This window comes from Tympanuchus pallidicinctus, unplaced genomic scaffold (assembly GCF_026119805.1).
Source record: "Tympanuchus pallidicinctus isolate F22 unplaced genomic scaffold, pur_lepc_1.0 scaffold17, whole genome shotgun sequence".
NCBI classification, from domain to species: domain Eukaryota; kingdom Metazoa; phylum Chordata; class Aves; order Galliformes; family Phasianidae; genus Tympanuchus; species Tympanuchus pallidicinctus.
In genome coordinates this window covers 12789194-12802549 of record NW_026294690.1, presented here as the reverse complement: position 1 = coordinate 12802549, position 13356 = coordinate 12789194, and the positions used below count along the sequence as shown (strand labels likewise).

Here is a 13356-nt window from a genome sequence, read left to right as displayed (position 1 = left end):
TGCCATTCAGTGACGAGACCTTGGGGTCACAGCTGATAGTTTTCTAGAGGTGTCAGCTGAGTGCTCAATAGTTGTTAAAAAACAAATAGTATGTTAGGAAGGATGAAAGTAATAGAAAACCAAAGAGAAAACATCACTGTGCTCCTGCAGAACTCTGCAGTAAATCCACTCATTACACGCTGTGCACAGTTTCGGTCTCCCCACCTCAGAAAGGATAAGGCAAAGGAAGAAAAAAGGTGTCACCCTAAGTGTACAATGGCTTCCTCAAACAACAGATCAAATACTTCAGATTTCAAAAATGTTGATTAAGGAAGGGATAATATCATACACAGAAGCACAGAGAATCATACGAAGCGTTTAAATGAAAAAGGATGTACTTTGTAATGCAAAAACCAGGAGACACAGAGGTGTTATCAGGCATGAGTTAAAACAAAAGGAAATCCTTTCTAGAGAAACAAATTATAGAATTCACTGCTGTGGGAAGCTGGGCATTAGAGCTTTTAGGTACTAAGAGTCTACCAGGGTTTGAGAAGCAGCCAGAAATTTATGGAAGAAAAGTCTGTAAACGTCTATTAAATAGCAATGCCAAGAAAATTCCTGGCTACACCTCTCAGTCTCTCCTCAGTCTTGTTCCAGTGCACACAGGGAAAGAGGCACCAAACCCTGCCCCAGTGCTGCCCAGTGAAAACATGGCATCTCACCCCATATGCCACGGCAAAAAGGGCTGGTGCTGCCTGGGAACAAGCCAAAAAAGTTCCTTGAGCTTTTCTCAGCTTTAAGTCAAACAAATCCCAAGCTGAAATACAAAGAGTTACATCAGAAACCAGCACTGATAATGCATGAGTGTGGACTTGAGTTCAGAAAGTTAACGTTGCTCAATATCAAATTGGGTGATGTCTAGCTTATATCAAAAACTGAAAATTCATGGGACTCAAAGGAAATCTCAGCAGTTCTGTACATAGAGGAAAGCCCAGCTATCACCAGACAAGAAAGCTGGGTACCTGCACTGCAGTTACCCACAGGGAATAAGGAATCAGTTTGGATGTACTTTCCATCACAGGATTTGTGAGTTCCCAGTCCTTTTTTCCTCTGCACATGAAACGCTTCCTAAGCACATTCAGGAAAGATCTTGCTGTAATTACACTCATTTTAAGAGGACGGAGGTAGCATTCATAAAATTCACTTTCACAGGCACCTTCTTCATTTAAAAATGAACTGCACACAACACACAGCTGCCAAAAACACAGGCAGAGATTCACACCAAAAAGCAGGCATCATTTCACCCACAGGGTCTGTGAACAATTCTGGCTTCACTCTTCCATCCCATCTCTGTGAACTGTAAGGCAGAAAATGAGGCCCCCGGGGTGTCCACAGGGCAGAACATAAGCAATGAAAGGGAGCTGGGAGGTTGATCCCAACCAGTGACCTTCTTGTTCCTGCTCCCTCTCTTCACTGTAGAAGATTTTGTTTAGTCTTTAGGAGGCAGAGACCACAGCGACACAGAACACACAACTGATGCAGCTATGCTGACTTCAAAGGAGGTTATCTAAATTTTGAGCCAGTGGGGAGAACAGAATTCGTGTGCAGTGCAGCTGGAGAGTTTAAGTTCCTGCTGAGGGGACCCTGCGCTCCCAGGAACAGGACTAATTGGCTCCAGCCATGTCTCCTGACTGGCAGCTATGGTGTGGCACCCGCAGCCGGGGGCTCTGGGAGAAAGGGAGAAATAGGGCTATTAGAGCAGTGTTTTCCTTCCCTAAAACATGGACGTAAGGTGTCCAACATTTGTTAATAGCAGTGATTTTGTGACAGCTGAAGCAAAGCCAGCTTAAAGCCAGACCAAGTTTACAAATGTGATGGTGATTATTTTGAATAATTAAATGGTGTAAAACCCAGCTGTGATGAATAGCACTGGGGTCGCAATTCATAAATAATTGAGAAGAGTGAGTTGCATTTGATCACCCTGATCAAATTCTACTCTCTGGAGAATAAATGTTTGTCCTGAATACCATCAACATTGTTAAATGCCTCAATATTCCTGCTCAGCCATCCAGCCAGCAGTCAATTGAACTAAATCACTTTAACACCTTACACATTTGCCTTCCTCATGAATACAAAATGTTTCTAACTTGCACAATGGTTTTTGGGCATCATACAAAGCAGCCACTCTTTATAGACAGTAAACAAACAGCAACGATAAATGTTTTAAATGATCCCATTAAAAACAATTCCCACATACAGTCTTGTCTTTATTGCAGTAAGTAAAGAAGCTGTAGATATTAGGCCACCTATTTTGTTTCATTGCCTTGTTTGTAAGCAGAGCTGCCTGTGTAGTTCACATGCTTTGCACGAACACACCTCTTTTTGCTGATGGGGAAGCCAGTATCCACAGCTCCAATGCAATTTCCTGGGGCTCCTCCTATTTCTCTACACTTCTCAAAGTTCAGCTGTGATTGTGATTAGACTGAATGCAAGACATGTCTAAAAACTAGGCAGAGAATACTGAATTCTTAGCATGCGACTGCAGTCCATCCTCATGCTATGTGATGTTTACCATATTTTGGCAGTATGGGTTTGGTAACCCAGTCAGTGCAAATTGCTTTCATTTCTTTGGAATTACTTCCAATTTATAGCATATTTATAGGTCAGAATCTGTTCTAAAAAGCTAGTAAGATGCAAATTTTAAAATAGTTAACATTAAGTGAACACTCACAAACAAGCCTTAATCTTTTACTGGAACAAAATAACCAATTGCTCCAATAGCAATGGAGGAAGGACTCCAGGAACCGATAGTGCAAACAGAAGGAACAGCCATTGTTTGGGTTTTTTCACTGAAGACCAAAAACTGTTATTCTCTCTCACAGTGAGCACTGTTCTGCTCCTTTTGGACAAAGGCTAAGTATCTTATTAGCACGACTTGAAAAAACAAATTCTGGGCCAACAGGACTAAAATCAGCTGCAGATTATAAGAGAAATATGGAATTGAAAACAACTGCTTGCATCTTCATGTTGCAGGCATATAATAAAAACTAAGTAAGGTTCCCCTTAAAGGCACTAACTGTAATAGAAGCCCGCCTCAGACTCTTGCTCTGTGGCGTGGAGAAGCCTTCTGTAAACATCCAGTCCCAGACTGTTCATACCTGGTGGCAAATTGGTCTTTCTCTCTTTCTCCTGATGCATTTGAGTATTGCATTTACCTGACACGACAGCATCACACAGATGTCACACAGCCCCTTACTATTAATACGCAATTAACTTTAGGAAAACAACATTTTACTAGAGGATCATTAAATCATACCTCAAAGTCTTCTGAGAACCCATGCTGGTTATTAGAATACAGCTCGCTGATGTGTTTAACGAACTGCTTGACTGGAATTGCTTCCATATCATCTGTAGAAAGAAAGAGACACTCAGGGTTGCCATTTGTCTCATATGTAAAATTTCAAGATCCACTCTCAGCTGCAGACTTGGGAAATAAAGTACCGAGTGCTAACACACATAGATCTGAGTTCCCAGCGGTAGAGCTAGTTCAATATGCAGTAATAAGAAAGCCTGATAAATCTGGACAATTTTGATGTACATTCATATTATATTTCTAATTCTAAGCACTGCAAATATGAATATTGAGCCTATTCCCTGTGAATCTTACTTAAAAAGACCAATTGAAATTCAAGCATTGTTTAGTTCTTGTATGCAGTTTGAAGGTAGCTGTGAAGGGAATGATGAGATCTTCTCTCCTTCCACGCTGTATAAAAAGAACAGTGTAGACCCAAAATAGGAAAGCACAGATCATAATTGCACCCAGTAAGCTTTTATCAGACTGAGCAGAAACGAAGACTTTTCTCCTGGAATGGAGGAATTACTAACTTTTTCCTTTTTACACAAAAATGAATCAAAAGAGAGAGAATTTAGCATGAAATTGGCTCTGAGCAAAAGAATAGGGAACATGACACCCACACTAATTTGAGCTTTCTCTCATGGCAGGCACTGTTCATAACACTGAATATGTCTTCCTCTGGACCGCTTGTTCTTGCTCACCACGGTGCAAACGCTACCCCGTATTCACTGATAAGTGACCCGCAGACATTTTCTCAAAAGAAAGAAGCTAAATGCTTGACCTGAACTAAAGACAGAGACCATTTCTAGCACCTATGGCGGATCCTAACAAAACTGGAGTGCAGGACGGTTGCCTCATTTCTCACTCTTTCTCTCAAAAAAGGCATAGACGCTGTTATAACCACCGCTGCAGTTGGTAGAAACACTGCGCTTGCCAAGATTCATTAGTTAATATTTTCAGTCTGGCATTTTGAAAATGTAAATTGCTATACAACTGTGATTACTTTCAGCATGTGAAATAATCTATTGCCTGATGGCTACTATTGTCTGACTGCATGATTTTATGGCAACACGCTGGTATTTATGTATCCCATTTAATATTCTTCTGAAGATCGCATCTAGTTTATGTTTACTCCCAGTAATTCAGTGATGTACTTTTGCTCCCATTTCGCAGCCATATGGTTTGGTACTACAGCTGCATTATAATCTGGATTCCTTTCCTTTTGAACATCTACATTATGATAGAAAAAATCCAAATATTTCTACAGATACTTAGCAAAATTTAACGATAAATAAATAGATGTGACATTTACTGTATTCAGAGTGAAAGATCTTTGGCAGCTAAAACCCCTAAGCTGTCACATATGCTTTTCTTAGCAAAGGGTATGAAGATCTGTATGTGTAAATGAGGTTCTACTTTGGCAAGAATTTTATAGATCCAGCCCTGACAACCTGATTGCTCTCCAGCTGATGGCAGTTAATATTGACCATGTCATTACTTCTCTACTCTTATTTTATCAGGTAGCGCTCTAGGGTGGCTTTTTGCATCTATTGACATTTTCAGATTTCAATCAGCTCTCTTCTATTTTATTTACACGAGCCAATTGTTCAAGATATGTTTGCAATCTGATCACCTCCCGGTGTAGTAATGCTACTTTAATTAACCACATGCTCATTTGCTGAATAATAAAGAACTCAAAACATTTGACAAGTGTATGTTCCTCTTAGTGAAAAGCTGCAGAATGCAGAAATGCTGCACTTAACAATATTTAAGTGCTAACATTTATTTTGTGCAATACTGAGTACCACCTCATAGCAACATTTGTATTAATATTTTTGATGCCAAGACACTTGAATGGAACGAGCTTCACGAACAGCAGTCAATAGCAAGAGCCTGTAAAACAATCTTTCCTCTCCTGAAAAGTAACATCCTAAATTTCCCTGAAAATAGCTTGTGTGATGATAGCAATTTCACACACTGTCACAGGAAAAGATCCATATTTATTATTTTTTCTTGAGTAGTCTAGCCCAGCTGAGACCAACCAAGATCAAGGATTCACTGTAGCAAACTCGAGTGTCCAATTTAATTTTGCAGAAGGTAGAATTTAATTTTAATTGTGATCTGTGAGCCAAAAAATACATTAGAGATAACGCACTCTCCAGTCCATTGAATTCCCACCAATTTCAAGGATGGGTCTGAACCAGAGATCCATGGCAAAATAGGGTTAGTTTTCTTTTATCGTCATCACTGCATGGTGGCAGCATCTCTCCACCTTTATAGTCACTGTTAATTCACTTCTCTGTTGTTCACTACCCTTTATGTTTCTTCTCCCATTTTCCTCTCCTGCATTTTCTCTTCTACAACCACTTTGACTCCCCCCAGAAGCCATAACCCAATGCAATATCTTGCCCCACTTGAGAACATGGGAAACAAAAGGCAAATAAATAGTAAATACTGGTGACGTATGAGGTCACTGGGAGACACAGAGCTTACGCCGCTGAAATTGCCCATAAACTCAGGAAAACCATGTTGTAACAAATGTAATGTTTGATCTCTGGAAGATTAGTATCAGAACCACAAACGTTAAAAACCCAATAAGCACTCATGATTATCCTGCTGGGATAATATGGCCATGCTGGCGGTGCAAGGTCTGGCAGGAGAAGCCATCGCTTGAGAGGCCAGGCAGCTCTCGGCTGGTCGGGACACGGCTGCCTCCTGCCCATCGTGTCCCCTGCTGCTAGTTGCAAGAAAGAAGCCGTAAGACAGAGCCTATTACACTAACTGGTGGAAAAGGAAAGTGTTAATTTGGACCTGGAATTTTCTATTCATGACCTCCAACACCTTGCCCTCAGCCAGGAGCATTAATTACCCAAGCTGCGCATGCTTACTTGTGGGCAGTTTGTTGGACCTCTGGTGAAATACATACCAATGTACTCAGTACTCTTAAATGGTATCTGCACTGATGTTACCTGAAGACAGCTCTGACCTTCTCTAAGAAAAGCAACAGATGTAGCTAAATGCACATGGAATATGCTTTTCCTTGCACTTTCTTCAGTCCAAAGGTTAACCTCCCCCTCCAACTTGAAAAGAATAGATTTCAATGACTATAATTCTTTTAGTCGATTGAAGGGACTAATGGAATCCTATAATGGCTAATTAGGAGCCTTAACAGATATTCTGTGCTTATTTCCTTTTGCGTCATATACTTCTTCCCATCCAGAAACCAGAGTGACATTTGATATGGCCTGTATGATGCTTACATTTTGCAAGATCCACACATTCTTGAAAGAGAATAAGGAAATGCTTTAATAACATACCTTCACCTCTAATACCACAGACATAATTATTGCTCTTCCTGGCTTGTATTTAACCATCTGTTGTATCAGTGTAAGTGAAATGATTCTGGATTTACATCATTACAAAATAAGAGTTGAATCTGGCACCATACTGGTATGCTCAGATTTCGTGTTACTCAGAGAAAGAAGTAAGACTAGGTGAAAAGGGGCAAAAGTCTCCAACACTTTAAGATAACTACAATTATACAAATACAAATATATAAAAAACATTATTAAAAGCAGTGTAATTTATAATAAAATCATTTACAGTCAGATACTACTGAAGCTGATAGATGGGGCTATCTTTGAGTATTATCCCAGATAATGAAAACTTCGGTGGAATTCCCATCTTGGTCCAAGTATCTGAATGGAGTATCACAACTACAAAACTTAAGGGGAGCACAATGCAAATTAGATTTCCTGTTAAAAAAAGGAGAATGCCAAGAAGAAAGGTTTGTTTAGAAAGGATGGAAGAGGAAAACCTTCACTTCTACCTCATTTTCTAAGAAGTGGCAGCAGACAATGCAGAATGCATATGCTTTTTTGGATGACAGGCACCTTCAAAAGAAGCCCAAAGTATGCAGAAGCAATAAAGTTAGGACAGGGTTACATTTAAAGTTTGGGCAATTAGCAATCCTACCAGGAAGGATTTTCCTCTACCTCCCACTTAAGAAGCTGCCTTTATAATGTTAAAGCACTAGAGGCCAATTGCAAAAGAAAAATGGAATACTGTATCAGAGATGGCATTTCCACATAATAAGATCTAGGACTCACTTTGACTCGTTTGTAGCCTGAGAGCTCACTGGTTGGTTTAGGGGTATTGGAGTGGAATAGACAGTTTTGAGTCAGCAATTAATACAGAAAGTCAGAAGCAAAGCTCTTCTTCATATTACCTTGCCCAGCTTGGAGTTTGGCAATCTCTGAAGGCTTTACATTTGATGTGCAGAAGACTTGGTATGAAGATTCTCCCCTGTTTTTCACAGTGTGTATAAATTGTTTTTCCAACTACTATCTTCTGCACTCTACTAAATCCAATATACTCCTTATATCTTATGCCTTAATTTAACATGAAAACTTATTCCACCTCAGTCCAACAGCCATTCCATATGTACTAGATAGAGGGAAGGCTTGCAGAGCTATAGCAAAATCCTGCCAGTACTGCAGGAGAAGTAACTATGAAGAAGTAACTATGTGGAGTGCAATTCCAGCAGATTCATGTCCACAGCCAGTAATGGGGCATTCAGAGCCCAAACTTAAATAGGATCCATGCAGCTGTATCAAGCTATATGAGACTGCACACCATGCATAGGGATATAAAGCCCCGATATGTCTGTATCTGGTGTGTCTCTAGAAAAGCAGCTGATCACAAAGAATAATGCGAAGATTAATAGCACACCCTTGGGTGAAATTTGGCCCCAGTGGAAGCCGAGGTTATTGAAAATGTCCCATCAAATTCATTGAGGTCAGGCGTCCACCTCTAGAGAGAGGCTTAGAAAAAGACCTCTGTATCTACAGACTGTAAGTGGACTCTGAAATGCGCACATTTACAGGACCAAAAACTTCACATACAGCTCAGATTTTGGCACTGATTGAAATTGAAATTGAAATGTTTAAGCAGGCAACTCCACTGCCAGCTCGTGCCCTAACTCACGCTAGTACTTGACTCTACAAGTAATCCCACGCATAAAAATGGGAGGTGCCCCACTTTCTTCAAAGGATTTTAGACTTAATGCATTTGAATTACACATATTTATACAGTCACAGCCTTTAATTCTGCAGCACATTGGCTTTTCTTGCTTTACTATTTAAAATAAGGATGCAACTGAAGCCACTGTATTTCATTTGGAATAATTAATTTTTCTTACTGATCACATTGCTTGCTGCATAACAAAAAAAGCCAGGAATATAAGAACAGTTTTATTTGTATAACATGAGTATCAGTCGATTTATGATACAACAAAGTCATTTAAAAACTCTTAATACTGAGAAGGTCTTTGCTTTCTGTGGAGTTCGTACCTGCATACATACTAAAAAAACAATACAGTAGGTTTGGATGGAATAAGCAGTGCAGTAGGAGCTCAGAGCACCTGCTGAAAGTGCTCTATAGCTGGCATCATCTTGAAGCCAGTGACCTCATTAATTTAGAGAAATCATAAATTTACATTTATAATCTAAATAAATGTCATTTAGATAAATGAAGATAAATAATAAATTAGCGAGAGTTGATTAGTGGGGATTCTCTTCCTCATTAATGAAGACATTTTTGTAGCTATTTGTTTAATCAAGCATTGTTTTTAATAAAAATGTCTTTTAGTGTGAAAAGACACACAAAGCTGTAAGTACACCTGAGTGTCCTGAAGAGGAAAGAACTCTGAAAGAAGAACACAGAATCCTTTTCTGCAAGATAATTACTGACTTGGTTATAATCAAGTCAAATGAATACAAGGGCAAATTTCTGATAAAGGAGAGACGTGAAAAAGCAGAATATGAAAAATCACCTGTGTAATACTGTAGCTACATTCATCTCTCTTGCTTCAAGATCTTATCTGCTACAATGCTATTAGCTATGTGTCAGTCAGGAATATAAAGATGTTAACGATAAAATTTTATATGTGTCAAAATAAGAGCTCAGTTTAAATCTGCTTGTACAAATCTTAGATCAGGCTATCATTAATTATAAATGCAATAGCAATATACTTTTTTTCCTTTAAGCAAAAAACCAATTTCAATCCAAGAGAATGAAACAATGAGAATTTTCCATTAGCACAGACATTAAACATGATCTTATTTGATACTGCCTGCTAAGGAGCACAACTCCAATCTCACACATATCCATTCTCTGGTCCCAGCTGTGCCATTAATTACATATATTTATTGCATTTAAGGTTCAAGCACATGGATGTGCAACTCTGGAGCTCTCTGCAGTCCAGCATGACAGCTCTCTGAAAAGGATCTGTTCACGTTCCACGTGGCCACCATAAAAATGTGTTTGGGTGATTCAGTAAACACACGAAGCCTCCATTACAAGTACCACTATTAGATTGCTACCAGGAGCTCTTCTGTCCAGTACAGGAGCAGAGCTGGTGACACAGAAAAAAGGAAGGTGAACGTTCCTTAAAATACGTTGATATTTTCTTGGCTCCAGAGGACGGCTGTTTGCAATACTGCATTCATGAATTTAATTGAAGCTGAAGAGAGGCACAATTCACAATATGGTGCTGGAACATTAATCCGCAGGGAGCAGAAAGCAGGCGAAGTCTTAAACAGCTGAAGAACACTACCTCTGTGCTCAGAGAAAAACTTCATGCCCTTGAGAAACAAGTCCTCAGCTGCAGTTAGCACGTCCCTCTGTACCTCAGCAGTCCCTAGCATGGTGACTTACACAGCCACAGTCCCTAGCTCTGCTCCTCTGCCTTGGGATGCACCTTAAGACAGCCACATCTTAGCGAAAAACAGTGAGACACCAAGGCTCAGCTGGGAACCTGCAGTTTCCTTGTCAAGTGAGATATCTCTTAAGAAGTATGACTGTGTTTCTCTCACAGATTCTACCACTAGTTATTTTAAATATACTAAATCAGAAGCTCAAATACTAGTAAAAAACAAAACAAAACAACAACCCTAATTTACTGCAATGCAGTATGCAATGTGATCCAAGCACTGGGAAGTGCTTCTGAGTCTCGCAGTCTAGACACTGCTGAAAGGACTGGCATCACATCTGAGACATTTTACTTATATTAAAAATGGTGAAAGACATCTGGAACAATATGCTAACTGAACCAGGTGCATGGGCCAGCCGCTCTGTTCTTTACGAGCTGTGTTTCTCTGGACTGTTTTTTTTAAACGTAGAATTTTGAGCTTTGCCTTGGTGTCAGTCCTCACCTCTCTCTGTACGGATCTCAGGACAAGTCCTGCTGACAGCACAGCCTCAGTGCCTGTTGTGCCCATGGGCTGGGAGACGAACCTGGAAAGCCACAGCACGTTCCAGAACAACTCATGGACCAGAGCAGAAATGCTCTGAGCAAACAACAGGGGGAGGTTGTAAGAAGATTTGGTGCTTATTCCAATGTTTGATACTATCTACGATACACAGAGGGGCACTTCTGCACTGCTATCATGGAGAAGGTTTTGCAGTGAGAACAAAAGAGGACTGATGGGAATGTCTTTTGTTTTGCAGCATGTAAAACATACAGATTTGCAGCTATGGTGCTGCTGCTATTCCTATTCAACTCCACCAAAATGGACCAAGTGCAGCTGCAGCCCAACTATGAAAAAATAAACAAATGGGAACAGGAGCTGGTTTGCTGAGGGAGATCTTGCCCAGACCAAGTGCTGAAGATATCCATACAAAATAATGTACAGGTTGCCAAAATGAACTGGGTATGTTGGGCAAAGAAAAGGGACATAGAGAAATAATTTTGTTTAGCTGAGTTGTAGGGATGATTCAGAATTCTGCCATTGATTATAGGTATGTCAGACAGGCACAACACTTGCGTGAGTTTACATTTACTCCTCAGCTGCAATATCCAGTGGTTGACTCAGTTGATGATGTCTCCTTTGTCCCACGTTTCTCTAGATGAAGTAGTGTAGATAATTATGAATAATGATAATGATTTGGATCTCAGAGCAAATTCACACAGCTAACCACATGCCTATGGGTGATGTGGTTTCATGCACAATAATCAAGTGTGTATGCCATGGGAAGTGAAGTAGATAATGAATAAAACCATTCCTTTACAAAAAGACTTTTCAGATTTTGGATCTGAAAAGTTGTGCTGTGTACCCCCTGGGGGCAGCCAGCAGATTGGCTTTAAAGTTCATAGATCTAAGGAAATAGAGGGTATGTCTAAGTAAGAATAGAATGTAGCAAAGAAAAAAAGAATGGAAACTACTTCTGAGTATGCCAGCGATGTCCACAGGGCAGAGCAGAGCAGAGCAGAGCAGGGCGGAGACACCAGCATCACCTCCAATATCCCTAAAGCTGCTTCAGGACATCACTGTGCCCAGGATCACGTATGGGCCCAGGATGAGCCAACCCCAACCTGCCCAGCAGTCTCCAGCTACATCTCCCTGCATGCTGGGATAGGCCCTGGCCAGTTTGTAGATGTCTTTAGGCACACTGCTCTGAATCGCCACCAGCGTTTCTGCTTGCACATAACTCAGAGTAGAAGTTGGTCCACTGAACTGTAGGTGGTAGATGCATGGTTCCACAAGGATCTATTCCAATATCTTTTTTAAGGTTGTATTGTCTAAGGTTTCACAAGCTAACAAGATCACTTCAAAAAACATGCTTTTGGGGAAATGCCACTTATATTTTAGTGTTGCAATCCATGTAGCAAAATAACACTTTCTCACATGCTTTGGCAGCTTCCACCAAAAAATTCCAAGGGCTTATCAATTCATCAGTTGCAATTAGTTCAAAGGAGAATTTTGTTATTTAATTTTTTTGAAGAAGTTTCACTGGGCGGCCTATGCAGGAGCAGCAGCTGATGTCAGAGAAGAATATCATTTAGCAGTGAGAGTACTGGGGGAAAAAGGTTTCTTCTGGATCTCCAAACATAAGAAGTGTTTAGGAGACATTATTTTCAGGAAGTGTCTCCCACCTTTGGAAAAAGGCAACATAGCCGGAATTTATGTTTACTAACTTTGAGCCTTATTATAGGCCAGCAGTACAGGTAGCAGCTAATAAGCAGGGAGGCTCTTCCAGAAGGCACTTCCTTCCACGGTGCTCACACCAACAATGTAAATTACAGAATATGACAAGAAATTCAGAATACCACCTTGAAGTGACAAGTACAAACATCTGATGGGCTGAGGTCAATCCAACATTTTGAGTACATTAATCCCGTGCATGAAACTAAGCAACATCAAACAAGTCAGTGGCTGCAAAGGCCATTATAACACCGAGCTGTTCTCTGTCATCACTGCTTAAAGGAAGCTGGATCCTTGATAATTCCCAGTGGAAATGCCTCATTAATAGAATACACTGCTAAACCCTGCAACCAGCTTTTCTCTCGACATAGCCGAGGGGAGAATTTGACCTTTGATAACTTGATTAATACCAAATTAACAGATGGTTTTGAACTTCACTCAAGATTGTGTGCTTATCCTTGTGTCTTGCTTTCCTCTCTGAGACTCAGCAAACACCACCTCTGCCCACATCAGAAGTGGGGGGCAAACGCCCAGACCTGAAGCGAGCAGTGGAGCTGTGCATTCTTTGTCCCCAGCCCATCCCAAAGGAGAGGTTGGTTTCACTTTGAATGCCATGTCTTGGTGTTTTTAAGAAGTGTTACTTGCGCTTTTGACATTTCACAAAGGTTATTCTGAAATTTCTATTAAAACAACATGGGAGAGATGCCTATGGAAAAGTACAACATTGGTACTCACAGCCCCATTACAAAGCACCTTCTATTGAATGCAGCAGCATCAATACCACTATTTTTTTTTAACACACAATTCATCACAAGCACAACCTTCTCTTTTTTTGTGTAATCAAACAAGACTTAAAATAGCAAAAACATGGGGATTAAGTCCTCCTTACCTGGAATAGGTATGATGGGAATACTTTCATTGGGGACCACACGGGGTGAGCTGCTGTCTTCCACATAGAAATGGGCAGTCTGAAAACACTTTCTGTTAAAGGAGAAAAAAAGAAGAAAAAATGTTCACAGTGTGAAAAAACCCCAAACT

The 13356-nt window shown here is 40.3% G+C and overlaps 1 protein-coding gene across 3 annotated transcripts in view; it reads right to left on the bottom strand.

Annotated features, from left to right (window-relative positions):
* Nucleotides 1–13356, bottom strand: part of PTPRG (protein tyrosine phosphatase receptor type G) — a 429273-nt gene that overhangs the window by 22199 nt on the left and 393718 nt on the right. For all 3 annotated transcript variants that reach the window (XM_052678992.1, XM_052678993.1, XM_052678994.1), the window contains 2 exons: nt 13208–13299; nt 3296–3387 (listed from right to left, as the gene is read on the bottom strand). In XM_052678992.1, coding sequence (XP_052534952.1) covers nt 3296–3387; nt 13208–13299 — 184 coding nt within the window. The remainder of the gene's footprint in view (nt 1–3295; nt 3388–13207; nt 13300–13356) is intronic.